General features: G+C 42.3%; 1 protein-coding gene across 2 annotated transcripts in view; it reads left to right on the forward strand.

The window, feature by feature from the left end:
- Positions 1–14,154, forward strand: part of LOC126198441 (multidrug resistance protein homolog 49-like) — a 439,165-nt gene that overhangs the window by 258,369 nt on the left and 166,642 nt on the right. For both annotated transcript variants that reach the window (XM_049934764.1, XM_049934763.1), the window contains exon 11: positions 8,831–8,956. In XM_049934764.1, the coding sequence (XP_049790721.1) occupies positions 8,831–8,956 (126 nt within the window). The remainder of the gene's footprint in view (positions 1–8,830; positions 8,957–14,154) is intronic.

Below are 14,154 nucleotides of genomic sequence, written 5' to 3' on the forward strand. Positions count from 1 at the left end.
GTGCATTTCGATCTTGATTTCAATGCTTTGGAAACTAAAGTTCTGTATTTGGTGGAATTCTACTACATACTTTCATAATATGAAAATATGCAGCTTACATGTTGCTGCAAATCAAAGAACTTTCCAAAATACATTTTTTCTGGGGTTCGTTATCTTAAGTGTTGGAAAGTTCTACGCCGGTGGATAAAACCTTAACCATTCAAAGGATTGGTAAGTTTTATGATCACGAGGGAAAGTATACTGTCACTTAACATGGAAAAATCATATTTTCGCTTGGGAGAAAGTGTATTTTTTAACCGGGAAATCCAGGAAATGAAATCCCTGTTGGAGCTATACTGAATTTGCAGCTGAGTTAGCCCCTCCCTCTCCTAAGTATAATCTTTTGTAGATCCCTTTGAACAAAAATAACCTTGTCCAGTTCTTGGAAAAAAGTGCAGGCGCACAGGTCTACAAGAAGGGTAGTAGAAGTGATCCACAAAACTACCATCCAGTATCCTTAACATCAATTTGTTGTAGAATGTTACAACATATTCTGAGCTCAAATATAATGAGATATGTCAAAGAGAATGACCACCTCCAAGCTACATGGATTTCGAAAACGTCAATCGTGTAAAACACAACATGCACTTTTCTCACATGACATACTGAAAGCTTTGGATCAAAGCAGTCTGGTGGCTGCAGTATTTCTTGATTTCCAAAAAGCATTTGACTTAGTACCACATCTACATGTATTGTCAAAAGGATGACCATTTGGGGTATAAAGTGAAATGTGTGACTGGATTGAGGACTTTTTGGTAGGGAGATCACAACATGTTGTCTTGGTTGGAGCATCATTGTCAGATGTAGAAATAACTTCAGGTGTACCCCAGAGAAGTGTTTGGGACTCTTGCTGTTCATGTTGTATATTAATGACCTTGCAGACAATATTAATAGCAACCTCAAACTTTTTGCAGATGACGTTGTTATCTGCGATGACACACTATCTGAAGGAAGCTGCCTAAGTGCTCAGTCGAATCTTGATAAGATTTCAAATTGTTTAAAAGATTGGCAACTTGCTTTAAATGTTCTGAAATGTAAATTTGTGTACTTCACAAAACAAAAAAACATAGTATCTTATGACTATAATATCATTGAGTCACTGTTGAAGTCAGTCAACTCATACAAATAACTGGGTCTAATACTTTCTAAGGATATGAAATGGTATGATCACCTAGGTTCAGTTATGTGTAAAGCAGGTGGTAGACTACAGTTCATTGGTAGAATTTGGGGAAGTGCAATCTGTCTACAAAGAAGATTACTTACAAATCACTTGTGCAACCGGCTCAAGAATGTTGCTCTTGTGTGTGGGACCCATACCAAATAAGACTAAAAGAAGATATTGAATGTGTATAGAGAAGGGCAGCACAAATGGCCACAGGTTTGTTTGATCTGAGGGAGAGTGTCACAGAGATAGTGACAGAACTGAGCAGGAATACTCGTAAAGGTAGACATAAACTATCCTGGAGGAAGCCTATTAGCAAAGCTTCAAGAACTGACTGTAAATGCTGTTTCTATGGATATAGTACAGTCCCCTACGTATTGCTCACATAGAGATCATGAGGATAAGATTAGAATAATTACTGCATGCACAGAGTCATTCAAATAATCATTCTTCTCACGCTCCCATTTGCGAATGGAATGGGAGGAAACCCTAATATGTGGTACACTGGGACATACTCTCTGCCATGCATCTCATGGTGGTTTGCAGAGTGTAGATGTAGAACTAGATGTAGATGTAATAAGGGCTAGTTCCAAATCATGTGGCTTCATCACCAGCTTCATCAAGGTCCAAGTTTCTCTCCAGAAGTGCCAGTTCAAGTTTAGAGAAGATACAGTGGGATTGAAGAATAGTTCCTGTACTACACCTAGAGCACCATCTAACAAAGCAAAGGATAAGAGGAACAGAAAGTTGAAACAGGGGAGGTCAGTAATAATATAGATACCTTCATAAACACAGACAAAAGAGTACAATGCCTGATGAGCACAGCTCTTGAATACTGCACCCATAACCATAGCTCTTGAATACTGCACCTGTCACCATGAACAACCAGCTACACCTAAGACCAGTATCAGCTACATGGCTGTTGCCCTGCCCAGGTCCAGGAGTTGCCCACAGTGGATTAACCTGCACCATGTACAGAACTGACTGATGTGAAATGTGACAGCAGACAGCCTTCAGCAGCCAACATGAGCTACTCTCTGTGTGAACAGTGAACGAAGAACAAGAAGTTAGCTGATAGTTCAGACTCACCAAGAGCACCAGTGCCAGGAAAGTAAAATTTGCTGTAAACAATCCCCCCTGGATTTCCAAGTTGTGATTCCAACAGACTGATGCCGTGTTGGACAATAATTAGATGACCATACTGCCCAAAGTTGAAGTAACAGTGGCACTAAACAGTGCACTACTGAACACAGTTGATGCTAGATTCACTGTGGCAAATAGTGGCTGCATTACAGACAGCCATTGAGGTAGTCACCAGGTCACAAACAGCTCAGCTTAGCCAGCACAATGAATTGGCTGACAATGTACATGTGGAATCCAAACAACATTAACAGTGGGTTTATACAGTTGTAATGTGTGGCCCCAATACGTGACTGGCTTGTGAGACACACTTAAAACAAGGTGCAAACTTGTGATGTGCTAATTATTACTAATGTCACTCTGACCATATGCCTATGAGCAGTGGCCTAGCAGTCTTTGTTAACAGTGGCTTTTATCAACACCAAGAGCATTTCCCTTCACTGGAAAAAACTGGAAGCAAAAGTGGTGCTGTAGAGACATAACACAGGCACATCTCCTCATTGGTGGGTATTGTACACCTCTTTGATCTACTACAATCAGTTGACTTCACTAAATTCCTGTCCATTATCATTAAGGTCCTCATGGGTGTCAATTTTGTTCCAAAACATTCTTATTGGAACTCCAGAATGACAAACAATAGTGGTCACAAAAATTCCTTGTTGCCAAATAGCTTGCTGTCCTACTGCTGGGCCTTAATATCCATCTTTCTATCTAACTGGCAAAGGATGGCTGACACGAGTGATCCTGCAGTCATTGAGGGATTGCCGTGGAGTATGTATTCAACAATGTGGAGTAGCCTCGCTTTTGATATGGATCCAGTCTACAGGTCATCAACTGGGAGACTTACAGGGCCCCATTTGAGCAAGAACTAGCACCCATAACACAGCTTCAAAATATTGGGAGTGAGGAAACACTGTGTCAACAAATGGAGAAGAAGCAGACCCTCTACTACTATTAGTCATTTCCTGTCTTGTTCCTCTTGCAAATAAAGTGAGGCAAAACAACTGTCCATATGCCTCTTTATGAACTCTAATTTCTCTTATCTTTGTGACCCTTATGAGAAATGTGTGTTAGCAGCAGTGAATCATTCTGCAGTAGCTTCAAATGATGGTTATCCAAATTTTCTCATTAGCATTCCTGAAAAAGTGTGTCACCTTCTCTCCAGGGATTCCCATTTGAGTTCCTAAAGCATCTCCATAATAACTGTGTGTTGTTCAAACCTGTGGGTAACAAATCTGGCAGTCTGCCTTTTAATTGCTTTCATGTCTTCCTTTAAGCTGATCTGTTGTGGGTCCAAAATGCTCAAACAGTACTCAAGAATACTTGTACATTGCACTGGTGTCCTGTAGGTGTTCTCCTTTATGAATGATCCATATGTTCCTAAAATTCTCCAGAGTCAACCATTTGCCTTTCCTACTAGAATCCTTACATTTCATTCCACTTCATATCACTTTGCAACATTACACCCAGTTCTTAAATGAAGTGACTTTATCAAGTGAAACACTACTTACACTGTATTCGAACATTATGGGTTTGTTTTTCCTACTTGTTTACATTAACCACACCAACTAGAAATTTTGTCTGAATCATCTTTTATCCTTGTACAGTCACTCAATGATGACATCTTCCCGTACACCACAGCATCATCAGCAAACAGTCTCAGATTGTTGCCCGTTCTGTCTGCCAGATAACTTACACATGCAGAAAATAAAACCAGTCGTATCACACTTCCGTGGGGCACTCCTAATGATACCCTTGTCTCTGATGAATACCCGCCGTCAAAGACAACGTACTGGATTCTACTAGTTATGAAGACTCTGAGCAGCTCATATATCTGGGAACCTGTTCCACATGCTCATATCTTTGTTAACAGTGTGCAGTGGGCCTTTGTGTCCAGTGCTTGCAGAAATTTAAAAACATGGAATCTGTCTATTGCTGTTCATCCATAATTTGCACTATATCATTTGAGAAAAGGGCAAGCTGCATTTCGCATCAGCATCAGCAGTGCTTTCTAAAACTGTGATGATTCATGGACAAAAGCTTTTTCGTTTCAAGGAAATTTATAGTATTCAGACTGAGAATATGTTCAAGAATTGTGCAGCAAACCAATGTTAAGGATAGTGGTGTGTAATTTTGTGGGTCCATTCTCTTCTGCTTCTTACATGCAGGAGTCACCTGGACTATTTTTCAATTACTTGAGCCTTTGCACAGGACCTGAAATTCATGATAAATGCAAGCAAAGCAAGGGGCCAATGCTGTAGAGTACTCTTCATAAAACCGAATTGGGGTTCCACCTGAACCAGGCAGCTTATTCATTTTCAAATCTTTCGGTTGCTTCTCTGTGCTAGGGATCCCTATTACTATGTTGTCCATATGGAAATCTGTGCAACGGTCAAACAACAGTGTGTATGTACAATTCTCCTGCATGAATGTTTTCTTAAATGTAAAATTTAAAACTTGAGCTTTCTTTTTTCTGTCTTCTATTGCCACACCTGCCGTAGACCAGTATTACAGTATCATATTTCTTTGTCAAAGTTGATATGTCAAATATGTATGTCAAAGAAATTTAATGGTGTAACACAAAACTTTATCATATCTCGCCTGTTGTCAAATGAAGTCCCTATGTCTTCTGTTCACTGCAATGTGAAATGTAACCACTTGGAGCATTGGTGTCACTATAGCTGTTTGGTGCCTCTGTAATGTGTTTGTAAACATTGCTTCAAAGTTGGTGTGTGTTCCTTCGACTCTCTTTATTTTTTAAAATACACTTGTTTTGACTAGGGTGATGGGGGCTGGAGGGGGGCATAGCAAGGAGCATGTTGCATGTTATTAATTGTGTGTTGATGGGCAGGTGGAATATGCTGCAGATGACTTCATGTCCACAATCACCACTATTTCTCAAGAGAGTATTCTGTTTTGTAATATGAGAAGGCACTTCACTGAGCAACTGAAATACACTCTCATCTATTAGACTGATATACTCTCTCATCCATTTGTAAGTAATTTATTTAAGACTTGACGTCCTCCACTTGCAGCTCTCACAACAAAGTTTGTGCTCTCGTAACAAATTTTGCTGAATGTTTTTATTATTTCGACGTAATACATACGGCTTCATCCAAGTATGTTTCCTTTTTTGCTGCTGCTTTTCTTCCAAATACACACACAATGCAATTGTGGTGTTAGCAACTGCAGTGCACAAGTGCACAATAACAAGGTGTTGTCTACCATCTTCAATTTGTTGAAAAATATGACGATTCTGTAATACCCCTTCTAAGCATCACATCAAATATCTTTGTCAGAGAAATTTGATGAATATTTGATCACATTTCTTTGTCAAAGAAATATGATAGTGTAATAACGGCCTTAGATCCACTTCGTGATTTTGCATAGAACACTATAACAGTCAGTAGCCCAGCATGACCACTTATGGCAACCACAGCCACATTGGCTCAATTTCAGTGCCCATAAAATTGGTTTTACATCAATTAACTTAAAATCCAGTCATGAAGTGGTTGCATAATTGTTCACTACATGAAGTAAAATTGCTATCAACATGTACAGAAATCAGGTGTGGGCTGCCAAGATCTTTATGCCCTAACTAAACGATGACACAGCCTGGCAGGTGTTAGAGGCTCTTCCCCACTGCTGCCAGGAGATACTACCATTTCAGATTGGAGGAGATTTCATGAATATGGCTGATGCCTTTGCTGTAGGTTTCTTGCAGGTTGAACATCCAGAGGACCAAACCAAATATATTTGGTCAGTAAGAGAATACAAGTTTTTTCAAGCTATACAAGGTACCAGTGATATGATTCATCCCCATCACTCCGTCAGTGTTAAACTGCCAGCTTAACACTGGAAAGACTCGAAATACTGACAGGCTGAGTGCCAGCCTCCAAATGTGTCCTACTACATAGTAGCTGTTTTCTGTATCATATTCCATATTTCTAAATTATAAGGCAGAGTTGGTGGCAATTATGAGTATTTACATTCAAGGGACAAGATGTGTAGTACTGCTGATCGATGCATATGAATTTTAGAGAGATACGGTTCCTTGCTTTTGGAACTAATAGATCCTTCCTTACAGTGGAAAGAGGGATATATTGGGGAAGTTTAAAGAAAGAGCAGGTTACTCAAATACAAATACTCTAATGAAAACGAAGGTTGACAAAGATGAAGTGGGGAAGCATTAGAAAGGATCCATACGTGTCATTAACTGGAGGCACGGAAACATGCAAAGATGGTGACAATACCAAAGGCAGACAAAGAGGTGTATCTCTGAAAGAGTTATTGATGAATAAGCCCACAGTTCTTGATTTCAAAATTATGTGAGAAGCTATACTTGGAGAGAGTTCTGCTGAAAGAGCAAGTGGAAAAAATTATCCCTAGGAGGAGTTGAGCATTGGCATGTACATTACATAGCCTATCAAATTCTGTGCTGTGGGGGAGGCTATGGATGCAGTGGAGCATTGGGAATTCTTTTATGGATGTTGTCTGTGCTTATGAAAGCCTGTGGTTTGCAAGCCTTTTAATCATCAGTTTCCCATTGCCACATATCTTTCACCTCTGTACTTATCTTCAGGTAACAACCTTTCACCTGTGTATCCAATATGGGATCTCTCTAGATGACATCGGTGCTGGTGTGTCACAAAGATTGCTGCTGAGGCCAGTCATATGCCTGGTTTTTACAGTCAAAGTGCCACTTGCAGACCGAACGTAGCTTACTCTGTATGCAGTTGACATAGTGGTATTTGGATGGAATATGATGGCTTGGCACCTGGACTGGTGCCTTATAGACATAAATTATTGTTTAGCCACCTTGAAATAAAAGTGATTACTACCTTTCAATGCATACAGAAGTTAAGCCATTACTATTAGTGATGGAAGTTTCTGACCAACTTGAAAACCTCAACCAAATTCAACGAGAAATAGTACATTGGTTCAGAAGTGCACATTACCTCTGTGTAATGTTGAGGCTTTAGCACATACAGCATCTATGGTGGAATTTGCTGGGTTGCTTGAAGCAAAGTGAAAATGGAAGTCAGCAGAACATCACACAGACATTCTGTACAAGTTACTGCTCAGACAGCGCTTAAAGAACACCACCACATTGTAAGGGAATGTAACATATCCCCATATTCAGCTCTTGCGAGTACAGAATAATGTGCTGCAAATGACATACCATCTGCTAATGGATTATACCACAGAGCATCTTTTGCAAGTTAAAGGCACTCACTTCTATGTGCCTCCAGGGAGTGTTTTCAGAAGACTGATTTTTTTACAAGAGGTTATGATAACCACGGGACTGCCACATATCCAGGCACTTGGGCAGAAAATCCAACATTCCGCTAAAATAAGAATGGCAGATCTGCTGACACAATAATCAGAAGCTGATGAATGGAGGACATAAAGAGTCATAACGAAAGACGACCTAACATAATGCACAAAACAATCTCCCCTTCCTCCCCCTCATAATGAATCATAAAGTTTCTAGACATAGTGAGGAATCACAGATAAACAAGTGTACACATTTGATCCTTTTGCTACTGTGGGCAAGTATACACATCCTGATCACCATTGCCCAGATGTTGTGGACATGTATGTGTGCACCACTTGGCTTTTCCTATAGTGCTGTGGACGTCTGAATGCTCCCTGAGGTGCCGACCTCTCACTGCTGCAGACAAATTACTTCTATATCTTGGTAAATAAATAAGTTTCGAGTATTTATAATGCAATATACATGTCTCATTGTGTGCTGTCTTTTGCAGAAAACCTCAATTCTGTATCGTGAATTGCTTGTGAATATGGCAATTGTTATGACCACATGATCTGCGATGCACAAGGACATGAGTGGGTACATTGTGTGCAAGCATCCTTTGGATGTAAGACCCATTAACTGAAGAATAAAATGAGATCTCGTTCTGCTCTCAATTTTAAAGAAAATTTTGATATATTATATACATTTCATTCAGTGCAGTGTATGAGCTAATGTCAAACATGCATAAAGCTTACGCAATGTGTTCTTACCTGTGTGAACTCTTTAAAATTTTGTGCAGTGTTTTACTTTGTTTGATGCAGTGCAGTAACTATGATGAATTATGAAAAGAAATTCAGTTCTTTGAGTGAAGATATCAGGCTTTAATATGTACAAAAATCAAATTTTTTCATTTCATATTGGCTAGAATGCCATCTCTCAACACAGGCAACATTTTGCATAATTTGATGCAGCACAATGTGTATAATGGATAATGAAAAGAAATTCAGTTCTTTATTGAGTGAAGATATCAGACTACAGGATGTGCAACAATAAAAATTTTTCACCTAATAGTTTCCGAAAAGTGAGATAAGTCTTTCATATCAGCCAGAACACCATCTCTCAGCACAGGCACCGGCCATAACAAAAGCAGTCTCAGCACAGAATGCAAAGAGTCCATCTGTAGCAGGGTTAATATCTGTCAGTCCCTTGTAATTTTTTGAGGGATATTGCAGGTGCTGCAAGGACTGGAACTAAAAATCAAACCAGGAGAGACAGTTGCCCTAGTGGGAAGTTCGGGCTGTGGAAAGTCCACTGTTGTGCAACTAATACAAAGATTGTATGATCCCCAGCTGGGATCTGTAAGTATTAATGTACAGTACATAGTTGTAATTTGAAACTATTCAAGTTTGTGTAGAAAAACATTATCGATGTAGATTAAGTATTGCTTGTGTTAACTGTGCATCTGGACTATTTAATTTTATATTTTTCCTTTGGTAAGAGAGTGATTTCCCTCTCGCCCCAACCTCTCTCTCTCTCTCTCTCTCTCTCTCTCTCTCTCTCTCTCTCTCTGTGTGTGTGTGTGTGTGTGTGTGTGTGTGTGTGTGTGTGCGCGTGCATGCATGCAGCACATTGAATTTTGCTTCTCTTGGTACTCATTGCAAAATACATGGTATCTGACATCTCACTTTTGTCTTTAGTTGTAAACTAGTAGGATAGATCTAAATTTCAAATTTCTACTGACATCATCAGATCATCACCTCATGTTATAAAAATCTTCAGTACTTCTGTTAAATTGCAGAAACTGGCCAGACTGTTGAAAGTTTCACAACTATTTTCATACAACATTAATTTATGACCAACAGAACTATTTAATGTTGCAGACTAATGTGTCAGTTAGAAAGGTGATGGGCAGTGCTTCTTGAAATAACCAGATTGCAGTACCAATAAAGTGTTCTTACAATGGCAGAATTGGAATTGGCTTCTGTTGTGCTTTAGTTTTGAATCATTTGGAAAGAGTTGACTGCGAAACAATCAAAGTTGGCATTCTAGATAGTGATGTTTCAGCAACCATTTGTCTGGTCCAGTAAAAAAATGTTATTTTGGGTCCAGTGTGTTGTCACAGAAAGAGACTTTGAAATTGTGTTTTTCATGAAATTCAGTTTTTCATTGGTATTTCACCAGACTTACAAATGTAATGGACAAGTAGCTATCTTCTTCTCTGCAGTTTAACTTCCATATACTTTACATATGAATTTATAGTAAAATTTTCCTTGAAAAATATGAAAAATATATGCAGGAATTACTTTTAACATATTTTACTGGTGTTATTTTTTATATATATATGTTGTAGATGTATTTGGAATGTACTTCTTTACAGATGAATTAAAATTCCACAATGTTCTCGCTGTGTTGGCAGAAGAGCCAACACCGTATTGCTAGAGGAGGCCGAAATGCACGCGTTTAATTACACGCAGACTGGCGTGAGGTCTGGAACAGGTCAGAGAAATGAGAACTTAGAAAAACGGACGCAGTTGCTGTAATACTTAACTTGAATCCATAATTGGAGTACATCGCTCTTGACGGTACATTAATTTGCTCAATATAAACTGGTAATGGCGCCTTGTTAGGTCGTAGCAAATGACGTAGCTGAAGGCTATGCTAACTATCGTCTCGGCAAATGAGAGCGTATTTGTCAGTGTAGCATCGCTAGCAAAGTCGGCTGTACAACTGGGGCGAGTGCTAGGAAGTCTCTCTAGACCTGCCGTGTGGTGGCGCTCGGTCTGCAATCACTGACAGTGGCGACACGCGGGTCCGACGTATACTAATGGACCGCGGCCGATTTAAAGGCTACCACCTAGCAAATGTGGTGTCTGGCAGTGACACCACATTCCTCCCCCGCAAATCGGCGAACGGTTGTGTCATAAGGCTTCCGCCCGCCGTGGGGAGGACCCCATGTTGACGTATGCGACGAGGTGGGGAGCCTAACAACAGGCGAGGCTGTGCCACCCGCACCCGGCCATTCGGTCCGAGGGGAGCTAGGAAACGCCTGAAAACCTAGTCCAGGGTGCACGCCAACATGCGGTGTATGCGCCCGTAGAGAGACAGGAGGGGCCGAAGGGTCGACCTCCATCGCGTCGAGGTACCCGACGGGCGAAGACGACATCTGGTCCGGAGTGGGCAAGAGTTCCATGTCGGAGGACAGCTGGTCACGGGAAGCGATCGGCGGCGCATGACCCAGGGAGGCGCTTGGCAGCTGCAGCGAAGCGTCCACTGCGGCCGGCGCCGGCGGGAGGACCGGCGACGGCGGCACGTCGCCATGGGGCAAAATGGAAGGCATCGTCAGTAACACCTGGGGATGAGGCGAGCCAGTATATGGGTCCCCAGGGCGCTGACCAGACGGCACCGTCGCTGAAACCAGACGGGGAGCAGCAGAACCCATGCGAGGACAGAGGCGCAGCTGATTGAGATGCCAACGCACCTCACAAGAGGCCCCCAAAACCAGATACATAGCGCGTCTGAGGCAGCGAAGAATGCGCCCTTCGAGCCAACACCGTGAAACTCGGTAGTGACGATAGTAGACAACGTCGCCTGGAGCAAAAACAGGTGGCTGCCGCTGCACAGGAACCTGATGCGGCGGATGTAGCAAAGACATCAAGGTTCGATGAGGACGACCGTGGAGCAACTCAGCCGGCGAGCGACCATCTCGGGGCTGAGAGCGATACGAAGACAAGAAGAGCAAAAGGCGTCCTCCTGAGAATGAGACTCTTTCAACTTCAACATCTGTGACTTGAAAGTCCGGACCAATCATTCAGCGGCACCGGTTGAGTGATGCGAAAACGACGCGGATGTCAGATGTTGAATACCATTGGCCTTGCAGAATGACAAATTCTGCAGACATGAATTGTGGGCCATTGTCGGAAACAATAGTCTGCGGAAGACCTTCAATGCAGAAGATAGCGGATAATGCTTGGATGGTGGCAGATGACGTCGTGGAAGACATCCGGACAACAAAAGGAAAATTACTGAAGGAATCGACCACAGCCAACCATCGAGCATTCCAGAATGGACCAGCAAAATCGATGTGCAAGCGTTGCCAAGGGGAAGTGGCGTTCGGCCATGCAAAGAATTTCCGTGGTGGTGCGGATTGTTGTTCGGCACACGCCATGCAAGAAGAGCACATATCCGTAATCGCAGCATCGATTCCGACCCAAGTACAGTGCTGACGAGCAAGTTGTTTCGTTCGCACTATACCCCAATGTCCTTGGTGGAGAAGCCGTAAGACAGAGGACTGTAACGAACGTGGGACCACGACCCTGGACTGATCATTATCAGAACGCAACAGCAAAACACCACATCGAACAAAAAGTCTCTTCTTGTGAGCAAAAAATCGGCGAACCAACGGATCCTCGATCCGTGATTTTGACAAGGGCCATTGCGTAGCAACAAAACGCAAAACGGTAGCAAGGACAGGGTCAGCAGCTGTGGCTGTAGCTACACGACGAAAATCAATCGGAAACTATTCAACCACGTCATCGGTTTCCGAATCAATGAACAAGCAAGTAAGTTCGGAAGAATCGAATGCTCTATCCTCAGCAACAGGCAAACGGGACAACGTATCAACGTTTCCGTGCTTAGCAGTGGACCAATACAAGATATTGTAGCGCTACTGCAAGTGGAAAATTGACCAGCGAATAAATTTCTAGGCTGTACGTGGAGGTACAGGGTTGTTCGGATGAAAAAGCGATGTCAAAGGTTTGTGGTCTGGGATGATGGTAAAGTGACGACCATACAAGAAATCATGAAACTTTGTAACACCAAATACGAGAGCCAAAGCTTCTTTCTCGATCTGTGAATAATTTCTTTGCGCAGACGAGAGCAATTTGGACGCAAAGGCAATAGGGCGATCATGCGATCCATCTTTGTGCGCAAGCACAGCACCGATCCCGAAATCCGATGCATCCACCATCAACAAAAGGGGTTTCTGGGGATCGAATGGCGTAAGGCAAGTTTTGAAAGCAATGCCGATTTCAACTGGCGAAAGGCGCGTTCGCATTCCGTCGTCCAGACAAACGGAACACCTTTATGCCGTAAGCGATGAAGCGGAGCTGAAATGGAAGAGGTATGTGGCACATATCTGTGGTAATAATTAATTTTCTCCCAACACACTCTGTCGCTGCTTCAAATTCTGCGGCGATGGCAAGTCTTGTATGGCACGGAGGTGCTCGGGACTGGGATGTATGCCTTGGACATTGATTACATGTCCCAGATAGGGTAAGTCACGAGCAAAAAACACACATTTGTCCTTCCGTAAGCGAATACCATTTTGGCGCAAGACCTGAAATAATGTTCTGAGATTGGCTAAATGTTCTTCTTCTGTCTTTCCGGAGATCACAATATTGTCCAGATAGTTTGCTGCAGTAGGGACCGACGCACAAACAGTTTGCAGATATTGCTGAATCAGTGCAGGGGCGGATGCACACCCGAATGGCAGTCTTTTGAAGCGGTACAAACCATGATGCTTGTTAACCACCAAGACATGCTGGGATTTGTTGTCCACTGGTATTTGCAAGTACGCATCTGCTAGGTCCAACTTCGAAAAATATTTACCCGGGCACAGTTTGTCAAAAAGATCTTCTGGGCGGGGTAAAGGAAAAGTTGCAATCACTAGTTGTGGATTCACTGTAGCTTTGAAGTCCACACATAGTCTCAATTTTCCAGAAGGTTTTGGCAAAATTACTAAGGGTGAGGCCCAGAGAGAAGCCTGCACACGTTCAATTACATCTTGTGATTCCAATTCGTGTAATGTTCTTGCGACCTCATCACGCAATGTGTGGGGAACACTGCGCGCTCTGAAAAATTTCGGTTGCGCTTTTACTTTCAGTTCCAAATGTGCTTTATAGTTCTTAGCGCAACCTAGGCCCGGTGCAAAAATGTCTGCAAATTCTTCACATAGACGAGAAACACTGGCTGAAGGCACAGTCTGATTCACTGATAGGACCTGATTTACTATAGACAAGTTAAACAACTGAAATAAATCTAAACCAAACAAGCTCACTGCAGAAGAAGAACTAAGGACGTACAATGACACAAGTTTTGTTTGTCCCTTGTATGTTGCAAGAAGGCTGCACTGTCCTAACGCAGGGATCTTGTGACCTGAATATGTAGTTAGCGTAACATTTGCGGCACGCAATGGAGGTTTGCCCAGCTGTTGGTACGTGTCGTGATTGATTAGTGAAACCGCAGCTCCTGTATCAAGCTGGAACGGTATCACTTGGCCTTGAATATCCAAGTCCACAAAAAGTTTATTGTCCTGCTGACGACAAGGGCAACTGTCTCGTGCAACGGGAACTGACACTGGCACAGAATCACTTGCGACTTGACGTGATTTCCGTCGATGTTGACGCATACTTTTTGTGGGACGAACACAGTCACTGCTAGAGAGAGTGGCACTGGGCAGAGTGGAATTAACTACATGAATGTCCATGGGTGAAGGTTCACGAGCCCGAGTATTCTTGGTTCGATTCCGGCGTGAAGCAAAGGGCCTGGAAAGGTTGCT

The sequence above is a fragment of the Schistocerca nitens genome, chromosome 8, assembly GCF_023898315.1.
Source record: "Schistocerca nitens isolate TAMUIC-IGC-003100 chromosome 8, iqSchNite1.1, whole genome shotgun sequence".
Taxonomy (NCBI): domain Eukaryota; kingdom Metazoa; phylum Arthropoda; class Insecta; order Orthoptera; family Acrididae; genus Schistocerca; species Schistocerca nitens.